We start from the raw sequence: 16,153 nt of genomic DNA on the forward strand, positions 1-16,153 counted from the left end.
ATGGGATTCAGTAAACCATTCTAAGAGAGAAATTCATAACAATGATCTCAAATAAACAACCTAATGACACACTTCAAGGAACAAGAAAAAGAAAACTAGGTCCAAAGAGAGGCAAAGGAAGGAATAACAAAGATTCAAACAGAAATAAATACAGTAGAGACTAGAAAAGCAATGGAAAAAAATCACTGTGATTAAGATTAGTTTTTTAAAAAGCTAAAGAAAATTGATAAAATCCAAGTTTAGACTAATTAAGAGAAGAAAGAATTTTTTTTGTTTTGTTTTGTTTTTGTTTTTTTGCAGTTTTTGGCTGGGGCTGTGTTTGAACCACCTCTGGAATATGGGGCCAGTGCCCTACTCCTTTGAGCCACAGGCACCACCAAAAAGAAAGAAGTTTCAAATAAATAAAATCCAAAATGAAAGGGGACACATTGAAAGTCATAATACAGAAATACAAATGATCATAAGAGACTATTATGACAATTATATGTAGTATACCAACAATCTGGACAACTTAGAAGAAATGGATAAATTCCTTAGAATTCCATAGAAACATGTGACCTATGAAGGCTGAACCAAGAAGAGACGGGAAATCTGAAAATACCCAAAATAAGTAAGGAGCTTAAATCACCAATTAAGTCTCCCATCCAGAAAAAACCCAGGACAAGGTGATTTCATGGCTAAAATATAACAAATCCTTAAAGAACAACTAATACCAATCCTTCTCAAATCCTACAGAAAAACTGAATAAGAGGAAATACTTGTAAATTCATTTGACAACTCCAGCATCACATTAATACTGAAGTCAGATGAAGGCATTTAAAAGAAAGAAAATTGCATACCAATATGACTGATGAATATATGAGGAGATGCAAAAATTTGCAACAAAATTCTAGCAAAATGTAGATTAAATGGATCATTTGAGAGTGTTGTGAACAAGATGGATGACTAAAGGTGCCTGGTATTCATGCCCCCTTCAAAAAAATAAATAAACAAACAAAATCCAACTTGTGTGTGATGGAGATTACTGGGGTGTAAGACAAAACCAATAAAATCTCTGTGGGGTAATAAAACTCAAGATAGGACGGCCTCATCAAAAAGTGGAGTGAAGCATTCTACTTCTGCTGCCCCATCTCCTACACTGAGATTAGTTTAAAGCCAGGAAAGACTTCCTCTTGCAGGGAAAAGTTGAGCAGGATTCTGGACCAAACCTGACATACCTCCATCCCAACCACAGACACCAGTAGACATTGCTAAAGGGGAATCACATAGTCCTCACAGGCCATAAGCCTACTTTGGGGAGGCTCCCTGAAAATTCACATGGCTGCATTAACCGTGTTTAGAAATCTAACAATCCCTTATATCAATGGGCAAGAGACATGAACAGAACTTTCTCTAAAGACGACAGACGAATGGCTAACAAACACATGAAAAAATGTTCATCATCTCTATATATTAGAGAAATGCAAATCAAAACATCCCTGAGATATCATCTAACCCCAGTGAGAATGGCCCACATCACAAAATCTCAAAACTGCAGATGCTGGCGTGGATGTGGAGAGAAGGGAACACTTTTACACTGCTGGTGGGACTGCAAACTAGTACAACCTTTCTGGAAGGAAGTATGGAGAAACCTCAAAGCACTCAACCTAGACCTCCCATTCGATCCTGCAATCCCATTACTGGGCATCTACCCAGAAGGAAAAAAATCCTTTTATCATAAGGACACTTGTACTAGACTGTTTATTGCAGCTCAATTTACAATCGCCAAAATGTGGAAACAGCCTAAATGCCCACCAACCCAGGAATGGATTAACAAGCTGTGGTATATGTATACCATGGAATACTATTCAGCCATTAAAAAAAATGGAGACTTTACATCCTTCGTATTAACCTGGATGGAAGTGGAAGACATTATTCTTAGTAAAGCATCACAAGAATGGAGAAGCATGAATCCTATTTACTCAATCTTGATATGAGGACAATTAATGACAATTAAGGTTATGGGGGAGGGAAGCAGAAAGAGGGATGGAGGGAGGGGGGTGGGGCCTTAGTGTGTGTCACACTTTATGGGGGCAAGACATGATTGCAAGAGGGACTTTACCTAACAATTGCAATCAGTGTAACTGGCTTATTGTACCCTCAATGAATCCCCAACAATAAAAAAATAAAAATAAAAATAAAAATAAAAAAAAAAAAAGAAATCTATATTGTGTAATCCCCAGCTCCCATGATCAAGATGATAAATCACAATGCCATCTTGAAATCCGAAACACTGCTAGAGTGTATCCTGCCTTGGGAGCCAGTAGCCACTGTTTCTCTCCATCTCTGAACTCCATCATCATCCTGTCTCACTCACATGGGAGGCCTCAGTGCCACGATCCTCTCTATTTAGAGGAAGGCTTCAAAGGAGTGCCCATAACTGTGGCTCCCAAGTCTATGCAGCACTCTGTTGTCTATGGAGCAGGCAGTCTCATAGAGTGTGGCAGCCAAACCCAGGCTGATCAAACATCATCCATGTGATCTTTCAATTGAGAAGCAGCATGACAGATAGTTCCCCAGGTTACCTCATTTGATTCAGGCTACCTATTCCATGTGAACACTCTGGACCCAAAAGACCCCTGGGAAACTCACCCCCAGCAAGTTCACCTCTGAGCAACTCCAGGCACCACATGCATATGCCCCCATTTAAGAACTAGGCTGCCAGATTTGTCCCTGATGAGCTTCGCCCCAAGATAGGCAAAACCAAAGCATGTGGCCTATTAGCCTGAGAACCAACTTGGTGCTTCACTTTCCAAACCATTGCTGCAACAAACTCCTGTGGCATAAACTACTGAGGTTCTCACAGATACCTGACTTGAAATGCAGAAAGAAGTTCTTTCTTGAAACTGAAGAAACTTCACAGAGACTACATTACTATGCACATGCAGATAATGCACCTTACCCATTCCAAAATGTAGAACATTTCTACAGGAAAAAGTCTTCTCCTACAAAAGCTGCTCGATAAGATTGGAAGAAACAACTCTTTTATCAGATGTGCAGATATCAACATAGAGACACAAAAAACATAAAAAAAAAATTTACCTCCACAGAAACATAATTGTTTTCTAATAAAAGACCCCCCAAAAAAGAAAATTTAAAATGTCAGAAATATAATTCAAAATACTGATATAAAGGAGTGATATAAGCAAATACAGATAAACAATTTAAAAAAATAAAAAGAGAATTTGTGGTTGGAAAAAGAAATTCAACAGAGATGAACATCCTACAAAGAAACAAACAAATCTTAGAGCTCAAGAATTAAATAAAAGAAATAAAAAATACAACTGAGTATTTCAAAAACAGAATCTGTCAAGAAGAAAAAACAATTCTGAACTTGAGAACAATTCCTTTCAAATAACCCCCTTAAAAAAGATAGGAAGAATAACATATGTTCTACCCCCAAAAGTTACCATATTTAGGGAAAATGGAAAATTGTAGCTAAATGTCCATTTATTTACAAAATATTCATTGCAAAGAGGTTGCCAACACATAAGAAATAGTTTGTAAATATTTTGTAAAATTTTATAATGATTATATTGTACATAAAGTTACATTTAGCTATGATCTCCCAATTTCCCCTATGTATGGCAACTTTTGGGACATGCTGTAGATTAAAGAAAGACTATGAGACTTGTGGAACATCATAAAATGAGCAAATTTATACATTATGGGTTTTATCAAGGAAACTTTATGTTACCAGGCACACTAATTCCCAAGTTAGCTGAAGGGAAGAAACAATAAAAATTAGAGCAGAAATAAACAAAAGACAGCCTAAAAAGCAATGCAAGAAATCAACAAAATTAGGAGTGGTTATTTATTAATTTTTTTTTAAAGATAAATGGGATTGGAAAACTTTTAGTTAGACTTAAAAAAAGGTATGATTCAAATAAAATGATCAGAGATGGAAAAAGACACATTACAACTGGTACCATAGAAATACAAAAGAAGATTAGAAAATATTATGAACAATTATAAGCTAACAAACTGGAAGAGCTAGATGATATAGACAAATTCTTGGAAACATACAACCTACCCAGAGTGAATCAGAAAGAAATAAAACCTGAACAGACCAATAATGTTAGTGAGACTGAATCAGTAATAAAGAGTTTCCCAACAAAGAAAAGTTCAGGACCACACGAACTTACTGCCTGATTCAAACAAACATTTACTAAATGGTTATAATTCCTTTCAAACTAGTCCAAGAAATTTAAGAGGGGATTCTTTCTATTCATTCTCATAGGCCAGCATCACCCTGAAACCAAAACCAGACAAAAACACAAGAATGAAAGAAAACTGCAGGCCAACATCCCTGATGTTCAGAGGTGCAAAAATCCTTAACAAAATACTAGCAAAACAAATTCAATATCTTATTAAAAATGTTAATTACTGTGATCAAGTGGGATTTATCCAAATGAAAAAATGATTAAACATATGTAAATCAATACATGTGATACATAACATTATCAGAAAGGACAATAATCATATGATCATTTTAATAAGCCTAAATATAAATGCTAAGACCTAACGCTTCAAGAAAACTGTATAGAACATGCGCATATCACTGCATGTAAATATCATTTGTTTCCTTAAAGACTTTACATATGTTGAAATGTAGATAACAGATTTGGCTTTTCTATTGGTGTGACACTACTTTCTCTATATTCTAGACCATCACACATTGCTAAAAATATTGAGGCTAGTGAGGCAAAGTATCCCACTATTGGGCAGCAAACTGCAGATATAAAAATTGGGAAGACTGGTCTAAATTCTGTATTATTTAAGTGGTGCTTGAGGTGTCAATATGACTCACATTTCAAGATAAATATAGAATAAACAGTAGGTAAATAGACTGTCACATGGACAGACAGGTAGATAGGAATATATACACATATGGACATTAACAGACATATAACAAAGCCATAGCCATAGATCTAGGTACAGGTTTGTAATGAAAGGAATTAGAAACAATAGCACTCCAATAGTAAAGAATACATGTAGTGCCCAGATAGTAACTTAAAATCAAGTTTATATGAATTTTTAATATGAAAGATAACTAATGTACATGATACAATTAGTATTTAGACACTGTGTTTTTCTTTAGTTTCTAAATTACCTTCCAGGTTAAGAAGCATCTGTAATAAAAAATAGCTGAATTTTTTATTAGTCACAAATATACTACTTTCCCAAATGAGAAAGAGAATATATTTTGAAAACATTGCAAATAAGACCTTACTTGTGCATCTCAGGGCAGGATCCCATCTTCCATTTATGCAGACTGAGTGTCTGTGTCTGTATTGTTCTGCACATCTGTACCTTACGCTTTCATTATGCTTAAATTCATTCTTCTGCAGTATATTACCCTCAATATTAATTGATTTTGGCCTTTTACACTTCTTAAGTTGATCTGTTGCTATAAAATGAAAATATTACCACAAAAAGACAAAATCAAAACAAACTCTTACATTAACATAGATACAGAGTCTAATGTATCTATCTAGGAAAATTATGACTTATGCTCATGAATTCTACCATTCAAGTTATTCCTGATTACACTGAATAAGATGTACTATCAAGTGTGAACAAAAGCCCTGTATTCAAACAGATATCAGAAAGAATATCTTTCATAAAGATACTAAATTTAGTCCTATATTTAGAGTATATGCAAATGTTCACCTTCATTTGTTTTCCTTGCCTCAAACATCATTATATTATTTTTAATCCATAATATGAAAACATTATAATAAAACATTGTGGGAATAGAGTATAAGAAGTTATTAATTTAAATATATTTTTCAAATGAGATAATGTAATAAATAAGAAAAATACATGTAAGATATACAGAAGATGAACATTCAAGTAGATCTGTGAGATCACAAAAAAGGAACAAATACTTATATTTAAAAATTGAGTACTTAAAGTTATAGCCTCTTTTTAATATGTTATCTTAGAGGCTTTGAGACACTATCTTATAACCTTAATCATCCCATAATCCAATAATATTATAAAAATAATAATTGTTAATAGCATTGTTATTAATCAAATATGGACTGTATAAGCTTTTATATACTACATATTTCCAAAATTCACTGAATATGGGAGTCTTTTTGAATTTGATAAAATAAATGTGGGTCTCTGATAACATTTGTGGTTGATGATTTTTAAAGCAGAGTCAAGTGAGGATGAACAGAGTAAAAAAAAAGGTTAAATAATTTGCCAAGTAATAATTTCATGGTGCATCCTTAAAAAAATTATGTAGGCTAATTCAAAACATCCTAGAAACTCTTCTTAGGACTGCTACTGAGTATTGAGGAAGACAAAACAGATATTCTATAAGATATAGTAACTGAAGAAAGACAACAGACTTAAGAGAAGTGGTGGTGACTGTTGTGCCCTGGGGTTGACTAGTTGATGAAAGGGTCTCTGTTGTTGGGTTATCTAAATATATAGGGAGGAGTGAAAATGTAGAGCAGTGGAAGGCACAAACTAAACATTGAGAGGGAAAAATTGGAATAAGGTCCATAATAGCTGGAAGGGAATTATATTCAGCTGAATATAGATAGAAGATTAACCTTGGGAAGGCTGACTCTGAGATCACAGGAAATAATAAATGAAGCACAAGTTTTTGCATAGGTTTGTATGAAAAGTTCAGAGTTTTCATGCTTTATATAATCTTGGGCACTCCTACCCACCCATATGAAATGAGGTGAAAACATCTGAGAAGATAGTAGAGGAAAAAACTGAGGTTTGGTCCTGAAGGACTGGCAATACCTTTGACAGGAATGTGTTTAACAAAAATCTAAGAATAAGTAACACAATGTATCCATTCATTTCACAAACCATTTTTGTATGTCTCCTTTATGTCAACCAGTCTTCTGAGTATTAGAAATATACCAGTAAGCCTAACAAGTGTGAATCCCTGCGCTCAGGAGCTCTACCTTTACCTAGTAGGGTTAATTAATCTCTACAAATTGAATGAATAAATAAGAAAAAATATCCAGGATACTTTTCAAATATCCAGAACTCAGTTTCAGAGAAAAGTGAAAGAGAATGCCCAAGATCCTCCTAGTTACTCCTCAAAGACTTGATTATCCACAGGGCAGGATTATTCACTTACAGTGTGAAGCCAACAGTGAGATTTGTTTACAGCCCCATTCCCTAACTATCTGATGTCACTGAGTCTGTGGCCCACCCACCCTGCAGCACATTAACTTCTCTTTGCTGCATTCAAAACAAATTGAGAAATTATCACTCTTAAAAGTTTTGAGAGAGGCAAGATTTTTATGGGAGCATCACAAGTGTGTATTTTGTCATATTTCTTTCTTTATTTTCCCCAGGGTCTGAAAGAAAGAGTGACATACAAAAACAACAATGGTATTATGTAAAACAGTTCTATTTTCTTGGTAATTAGTACTCATATTTAATGATATGATAATTTAAAAGTAAAATTTAGCTGCACACATTTAAAGATAAAGAATATCAACATAAGAGATATAAAGATTCCCAAAATTCTATTTCTAGATTTTTTACTTCTTTGTAAACATATCAAATTGTCAATAGTACAAGTTAAGTTTCATTATAACGAAGACTGGATGTTTTCAGGCTTTTCTACAAAGTTAAAAAATATAGTTACCAATATTGTTTTTACAGTGAAAATATTAAACTTTGTTAAATGTTGATTTGAGAAGTGTATTCTCACCAACACACTGAGGAAGTTGGGTCCACAATCCATTCCTACATGTAACTGATCCGTGTCCAACCATTGTAAATGTTTCTGTGCAATTGAATTCCACTGAATATCCATGGTAATAGGGAGGGGAAGAAGGCTGGACATAACCATTGTCAAGTTCAGGTATATCTCCACATGTACTCTCTTCCTCTATACAAATGTCAAAAATATGTTGAAACATAATTTACATGTTTATATAAATACAAAAAAGTGTTAATTGAAGTTCAAACATTAATATTTTTATACATTACCAACACATATTGGCAAGGTCGTCCAGTCTCCATCAACACATTGAATTTTACTTGTCCCCTTCATCATAAATCTAGGATTGCAGTCATATTCCACCACTTCACTGTGTCCATATTCTGTTTTCTTTGTTCCCTTAACTTCTCCATTGTTGAGTTGAGGGGGTGGACCACAGGATTGTACTTGCTCTACAGTAGAAATACTGTGTAAATAATGGTTAAATTGTCTATTTTGTAATTTAAAAACCCAGTGAAATGGACAGATTTTCTTTTTTATTTGTTTTTCATTCTATAAGTGATAATAGCATTCTTAAATAATAAAAAAAAGTTTGTACCAGATTTAGAGCTCATATAGAAATAGAAATAGCATATTTAAAATTTTCAAACATGTTCGGTAGTCTGATATTTCAAGATACATATACACAGACTAGCAAATATGCTTACAAAAGTTATGTTAGTTTTCATAATACATGGAAATATTCTATCATAACTTTTTGAAAATGTACAACCCCTAAGACAAGCATTTGATCAACATATTTCAAATATGATTAAGAGATAAATGGAAATGAATTTACTTGAGTAAAGCCCAGACTATATTCAATGTGCAGTAAGTAATGGTGGCATTGTAGGCAAAATGAAAAGTAACAAAAGAAGTCCTTTCAAGTTAAGCCACAGCTATTGTTTTGATGTTTGTTCCCTCCAAATCTCCTGCCGAAATTTGATCCCCAGTGATAGAGGTGGGGGCTAACGGGAGATGTTTGGGAATAAGAGTGGATCTCTCATGAATAGATTAATGCCCTCCCTTAGAGTGAGTTTTCACTCTATTAGTTCCCATGAACTAATTACAAAAGCCTGGCTAGCCCCTCCACACCCCACCCCTGCTTCCTCTCATCATGTGATCCCTACACACAGCAGCTCCCCTCCCTTTTCACCAGGAGTGGAAGCAGTCTGAGGCTTAGATACAGATGCCCAATCTTGAACTCTACAGTTATTGGAATCATGAGCCAAATGAAACTTTTTTATAAATTATCCAACCTCAAATATTCTCTCATAGTAACACAAAACAGACTAAGACAGCAGCCTGTATGTAGCTATGAATACTTCCAATATATTTTTAAAGAAACAATAGAAGATTAACTTAAATAAGAAAATTTAAGGTATCTGCTCCCCCAAAAACATGTCCTTCATAGGTATGCCTCTAACTAATGCATAATATTATAGACACTGGAAGACCAAAGAAAATTAAAAGAAGAAATAATGTTAGTATTCAAAATTCTAATTCTTGTTTCAGCAATTTTAAGATAAATATTCACCTTTACATGTTGGGATGTTAGGTGACCATTCAAAGTGGTAGCACTGAACTGAATCTGGTCCAACTCTTGTAAATCCTGGTTTGCAGGAGAATTTCAACACTTCTCCAATTTTATAATTGTCTAGCTTGGGACTAGGAACTAAGCGTGCATCTATTGTAGGAAGCCTGCATTCTCTTTCTAAAAAGAAAAAGCAGAGTAATTTAATGAGAATGTATAATAAACCATTGCCAAAGTGAATATTATATGCCAAGTAAAAGTGAGGTATGTGCTGGTTGATTCAGATACAGGGGGGCATTATATAAACACTTTAACTTAAAAAAAAATGCTGCCTACTATGTTTTATCCACTCCAATTTATTATGAACTGTGAGAAATATAACAGTATTAAACAGCAATATAGCTGTCCTGAAAATTAATTTGTAAATTCAACCTGTTTAAACTGAATCTAATTTTCATAACTGACGTATAAATTTTATTGTTATATTTTTTGTACTCAAAGCATAAAGTTATTCTGTTACTTTAAAAAAGAATGCTTTACATGAAAATTGGTATTTCTGTTTAATGTAGTTCAGGAAACAGAACATACAATTTTCACCATTTTCTTCTCTTTTATAATATGTATGTGTTTCTTGACATCCTGAATGAATCAAACTACACCCTCAACACTGCTAATTAAAGCCTACCTTGCATCTGTCCTAAACATTGTCTCTCTCTCTGTCTGCTTTCCTATTCTTCCTAGTGCTCCTCCTCATCCTTCTCCCATGCTCCATTCAATTTCAGATCACCTGGTCTAGTACTTCAAAATAGAAATCATCCGTTTAGACTTAAATAATAATTTTCCTTTCTTTGTCCTGTTAGAAAGCTGTAGGTGGTCTGATTGCCACCAGTGCCCAATATCTCCAGCCCAAAAGCTATGAATCCTTCCTCTTCCATTTCCTCAGAGAACTATGTAATTCATGTACTCATTCTCTGCAGCTTCTCTGCAATATCCCCTACAGCTTTCAGTATGCTGTCTTCTATCTTAAAAAAAAAAAAAAAATCATCCCTTCAGTATCTTAATTCCTGTAGTAATATTTTGAACTTCCTATTTGCTACACAGGCAGACAATTGAAAAAGTTATGTTCACACTTCTTATTTGATATATATACATACACTTATACATACATACATATATATATATGGAATCTTTGAGGGTACAAAGAATTAGGTTACTGCAGTATTCAAGTAAAGTCTATCTTACAATTGTGTCCCACCTCCAAGATCTGTGACTCCATAGCTGTGACTCCCACATTCCCCCCTCCCCTTCCCCAATCCCTTATTTTCCTACCCTACCCCTTGTATTAGCTCATCTACTGCCTTCATATTAGAATTCAGTACATTGGTTCTTGCTTCTCCATTCTTGTGACGCTTTACTAAGAAGAATGTGTTTCACCTCTATCCAAGTTAATACAAAAAATGTAAAATCTCCATATTTTTGAATGGCAGAATAGTATTCCATGGTATACATATATCACAGCTTGTTAATCCATTCCTGGGCATTTAGGCTGTTTCCACATTTTGGTGATGATAAATTGAGCTGAGATAAACCGACTAGGGCAAATGTCCTTATTATAATAAATGGAATTTTTTCTTCTAGGTAGATGCCTAATAATGGGATTGCAGGATCAAAATGGGAGGTCTAAATGAGTTCTTTGAGGATTCTCCATACTAATACAAAAAGGTTGTATTAGTTTGCAGTCCCACCAGCAGTGTAAAAGTGTTCCCGTCTCTACACATCCATGCCAGCATCTGCAGCTTTGAGACTCTGTGATGTGGGCCATTCTCACTGGGGTTAGGTGATATCTCAGGGTGGTTTTGATTTGCATTTCTCTCATGATTAGGGATAATGAGCATTTTTTCATATGTTTGTTTCATCTGTCTTCTTTGCAAGGTTACATTCATGTCTTTTGCCCAGTGATACATGGGATTGTTAGGTCTTTTTGTGTTGATTAATTTGAATTCTCCATAGATCCTAGTTATTAACCTTTTATCCAATTCATAATATGCAAATATCTTCTCCCATTTAAGGCTATCTGTTTGCTTTGATTGTTAATTCCTTAGATGTAGAGAAGCTTTTCGTTTTAATTAAGTCCCATTTGTTTTTGTTGTTGTTGCAATTGCCTGTAAGTCTTCTTCATAAAGTCTTTCCCCAGGCCAATATCTTCAAGTGTTTTCCCCATGCTATCTTTGAGGATTTTTATTGTTTCATGCCTTAGATTTAAATCTTTTATTCATCTTGAATCAATTTTTGTAAGTTGCAAAAGGTACAGGTCCAGTTTCAGTCTTTTACATGTGGTTATTGAGTTCTTCCAACACCATTTATTGAATAGGGATTCTTTCCCCCACTGTATGTTCCTATTTGGTTTATCAAAATCAGGTGGCTATAAGAGGTTAGTTTCATCTTGTGTTTTCTATTCAATTACAGATGTCTATGTCTATTTTCGTGCCAATACCATGCTGTTTTGATCACTATGGCCATGTAGTACAGTTTAAAGTTTGGTAGGGTGATACCCCGGTTTTGTTTTTATTACTAAGAATTGCCCTGGCTATACAGGATTTCTTCTAGTGCCAAATAAACAAAGAATTATTTTTTCCAAATCTTGAAAGTATGATCATGGTGTTATAATGGGGATTGCATTGAATATGTAGATTGCTTTGGGAGGTATAGACGTTTTGACAATGTTGATTCTTTTGACCCATGAACATGGTATCTACTTCCACTTTTTTTTTCTGTTTTAAACTTTTTATTTTTAATTATTATAGATACATAGTAGTTGCATATACACCTATTTATGGGGTACAGGTGATTTTTTTTGTTGTTGGGGATTCATTGAGGGTACAATAAGCCAGGTTACATTGATTGCAATTGTTAGGTAAAGTCCCTCTTGCAATCATGTCTTGCCCCCATAAAAAGTGTGACACACATCAAGGCCCCAGCCCCCTCCCTTCGTCCCTCTTTCTGCTTTTCCTCCCCCCATAACCTTAATTTTCATTAATTGTCCTCATATCAAAATTGAGTACATAGGATTCATGCTTCTCCATTCTTGTGATGCTTTACTAAGAATAATGTCTTCCACTTCCATCCAGGTTAATACGAAGGATGTAAAGTCTCCATTTTTTTTAATAGCTGAATAGTATTCCATGGTATACATATACCACAGCTTGTTAATCCATTCCTGGGTTGGTGGGCATTTAGGCTGTTTCCACATTTTGGTGATTGTAAATTGAGCTGCAATAAACAGTCTAGTACAAGTGTCCTTATGATAAAAGGATTTTTTTTCTTCTGGGGGTGCCCAGTTGGGTGGTTCCCTTGAGGTCAGCAGCTCTTTGCTAACCTGATCAGACACAGTACCCCACCTCCACCAAGTAGAGAGGAAAGACGAAAATGCTATAAATCAAACCAAAACAAGCAGACAGAAAACTTTACGGGGATAAAATTGGGTGAAAAACCAAATAATATCAGTAGAAACACTAGCAAAAATGAAGTTCTAGTTTTGAAAAAGGTAGCAATGGGAAATTATAATTAAACTAGAAAAATTGAGAAAGAAAAAAGATCTGTATGGAAAAGGTTGAAATTAAAAAACAAAACAACATCAACAACATCAAAATAAACAAAAATAAAAAAACCAAAACACAACCTAAAACTATGTATATGTTGTTAAATATTGTCTGGGCAACACGTGGTCTTCTGGGGTATGAGATGTTAATCACAGTTCTGATACGACTGGAGGCTGCTGATTTCTCAAACCCCAGCAGGTAGACACCCTAAATCTCTCTTCAGCCCACTTAAAAGACACTTTGAGCTTGTAAACTTGCTGAGCAGAAGCTTTCCCAGGAAAGTGCTTGTTGCTGGAATCACTGCTGAAGTGGCTATCCACTTATCCAGTGTGCCAAAACCGGTCTCACTCTGCCCCTGAGGGTTAGGTCTGCAAGGCGGCTCAGACCCCACCCTTAGGCTACTCAGTCCCTAGGATACCGGCTCCCACCCAATTCTAGCTCTGCAACCCTGAGGGCAGAGCTTGCCGGGGCAGATCACTCACAATGGCTCCCTGTGGCCCACAGCCAAACACTATTAGCTCCGTCTGGCTCAGCGGCTCAGACAGGGGCCCTAGACAATGACCAAAGTTCTCCGCACTCCCGCTCAGGCTTTCCCCAAGGCAGTTCAACTGAGTGCCAAGTCCAAAGACACCAAAACAGTTCACAGGTAAGGACTTTCTGGTTCGCAGTCTCACTGCTACTGAACTTACAGTTGCAGGTGGGTTTAAACAGATTGAACGCACGCGACCACTTTCCAGTTTTCCACTGTTTTAGTCCTCCTCTTGGGGTCCAGAAGTCTCTCGCTGACTCCCTGTATCCTCACAGGGGTGATGATAGGCAGATCCCACCAGCCAGAGATGCCTGGAGTCCTGTCTCCCCAGACTAACATGCCCAGATGCAAGGAAGCTGTTAATCGGCCACCATCTTGCTCTCCTCCCCTTCCATTTGTTAATACTTTCTGCTATTTCTTTTTCTTAGGGTCTTGTAATTTTCTTTCTAGGGTTCCTTTGCCTCTTTTGTTACAGACACATATATATCTATATGTATGCCTAGGTATTTCATTTTTTTTAAGTTATTCTGAAGGGAATTGTGTCCTTGATTAGCTTTTCATCTTGGCTGTTATTGGCATATACAAAGGCTACTTACTGATTTGTGGAAATTGATTTCACATCCTGCAATAATGCTGTATTTTTTGATCATTTCTAGGAGTCTTAGGGTTGAGTCTTTGGGATTCTCTAAGTATAAGATCATATTGTCAGCAAAGAGCGAGAGTTTGACCTTTTCTGCTACCCTTGGATGCCCTTTATTACATTCTCTTGCCTAATAGTATTGGTTAGAACTTCCAGCACTATGTTGAATAGTAGTGGAGAAGGAGGATAACCTTGTCTGGTTCCAGTTCTAAGTGGAAAAGCTTTCAGTTTTACTCCATTCAGTAAAATATTAGCTATGGGTTTGTCATAGATAGCTTTGATCAGTTTCAGAAATGTGCCACCTATTCCTATATTCTGAAGTGTTCTAATGAAATGTAAAAGCATTGCAGCATCTCACAATGCTTTTTCTGCATTGAGTGAGATGATCATATGCTCTTTGTTTTTGCTTCTGTTGATTTGGTCAATTACATTTATGGACTTGAGTATATTAAACCAGCCTTTCATCCCTGGAATGAAATCCACTTGATCATGATGAATGATTTTTTTTTAATGTGTAGCTATAATATTGGCTAGGATTTTATTGAGAATTTTTGTATCTGTATTCATTAGTGAAATTTGTTTGAAGTTCTTTCTAATTTGGTCTTCCTGGTTTTGGTATCAGTGTGATATTTGCTTCCTAGAACATGTTGAGGTAGATTCCTTCTTCCTCAATTTTTTGGAATAATTTCTGCAGTATGGGAATAAGCTCTTCTTTGAAGATTTGATAGAATTCTGGTGTGAAACCATCTGAACCAGGGCATTTTTTTGTTGGGAGATTTTTAATTATTTCTTTGATCTCAGTTTTTGAAATTGGTCTGTTCAAGAGATCTATTTCTTCTTGGTTAATTCTAGGAAGAGGATGTGATTCTAGACATAGATCCATTTCCTCCACATTATCAAATTTCTGGGCATAAAGTTTCTTGTAGTTCTCAGAGATGATCTTTCTATCTCTATCGGTTCTGTAGTTATTTCCTATTTATCATTTCTGATTGAGGTTATTAGCTATTTTACTTTTCTGTTTCTAATCTGGACAAAGTTTTATCAATTTTGTTTACTTTTTGTAAAACCAATTTTTTGTTTCATTAATTTTCTGAATGATTGGTTTTCAATTTCATTAATCTCTAATTTTTGTTATTTCTTTCCTTCTGCTGGGTTTGGGATTAGATTGTCCTTCTTTTTCCATTTCCATAAGATGGTTCATGAATTTGTTCATGTGCTCTCTATCTGTTTTTTGAATGCAGGGCATCTAATGTGATACATTTCCCTCTTAAGACTGCTTTTGCTGTAACCCACAGGTTTTGGTAACTTGTGTCTTCATTGATGTTATGTTTGAGAAAGTGAATGATTTCCCCTTTTATCTCTTCCTGAACCCAACTATCATTCAGCATAAGGATGTTTAATATCCAAGACATTGTGTGGGGATGATTGTTTATATTGGAGTTGAGTTCCACCTTTATTGCCTTGTGTTCTGAGAAGATACAAGGTATAATTTCTATTCTTTTAATTTTGCTGAAGTTTGATTTGTATCCTAGGATGTGTTCTATTTTGGAGTATGTACCATGGGCTGATGAGAAAAATGAATATTTAGCTTTGGGATAGTGTGTTCTGTATATGTCTATTAATCCCTTTTGTTGTAGGGTCACTTTTAAGTCCTTTGTATATGTTTAGATTTTGTTCTGTCTAGTTCTGTCAGGGAGGTGTTATAGTCCCTGGATATTATGGTGTTATGAGAAATCATATTTCTCAGACCCATCAAGGTCTGTTTCACAAGTCTGGGATCATTTATGTTGGGTACATAATTATTTAAATTTGAAATGTCTTCTTACTGTAATGTTCCTTTGACCAGTATGAAGTGTCCACCTTGTCTTTCTTAATTTTAGTTGCTTTAAATCTACTTGTATCTGAAAACAAGATTGCAACCCCCTCCTTTCTTCTGAAATCCATTTGCTTGGATTCCTTAACTCTGAGCGTTGATTTGTTCCTCAAGGCTAGGTGTGTCTCTTAGACACAGCATATGGGTAGTGTGTGCTTTTTTTTTTTTTTTTTTTTTATCCAAGCAGATAGC

At 35.3% G+C, this 16,153-nt stretch overlaps 1 protein-coding gene across 2 annotated transcripts in view; it reads right to left on the minus strand.

The window, feature by feature from the left end:
- CFH (complement factor H) overlaps window positions 1-16,153 on the minus strand; it is a 149,796-nt gene that overhangs the window by 60,874 nt on the left and 72,769 nt on the right. For both annotated transcript variants that reach the window (XM_053608132.1, XM_053608129.1), the window contains exons 12-15: window positions 9,324-9,500; window positions 8,017-8,199; window positions 7,736-7,915; window positions 5,273-5,449 (exon numbers count right to left, since the gene is read on the minus strand). In XM_053608132.1, coding sequence (XP_053464107.1) covers window positions 5,273-5,449; window positions 7,736-7,915; window positions 8,017-8,199; window positions 9,324-9,500 — 717 coding nt within the window. The remainder of the gene's footprint in view (window positions 1-5,272; window positions 5,450-7,735; window positions 7,916-8,016; window positions 8,200-9,323; window positions 9,501-16,153) is intronic.

Source organism: Nycticebus coucang, chromosome 10 (assembly GCF_027406575.1).
Source record: "Nycticebus coucang isolate mNycCou1 chromosome 10, mNycCou1.pri, whole genome shotgun sequence".
Taxonomy (NCBI): Eukaryota; Metazoa; Chordata; class Mammalia; order Primates; family Lorisidae; genus Nycticebus; species Nycticebus coucang.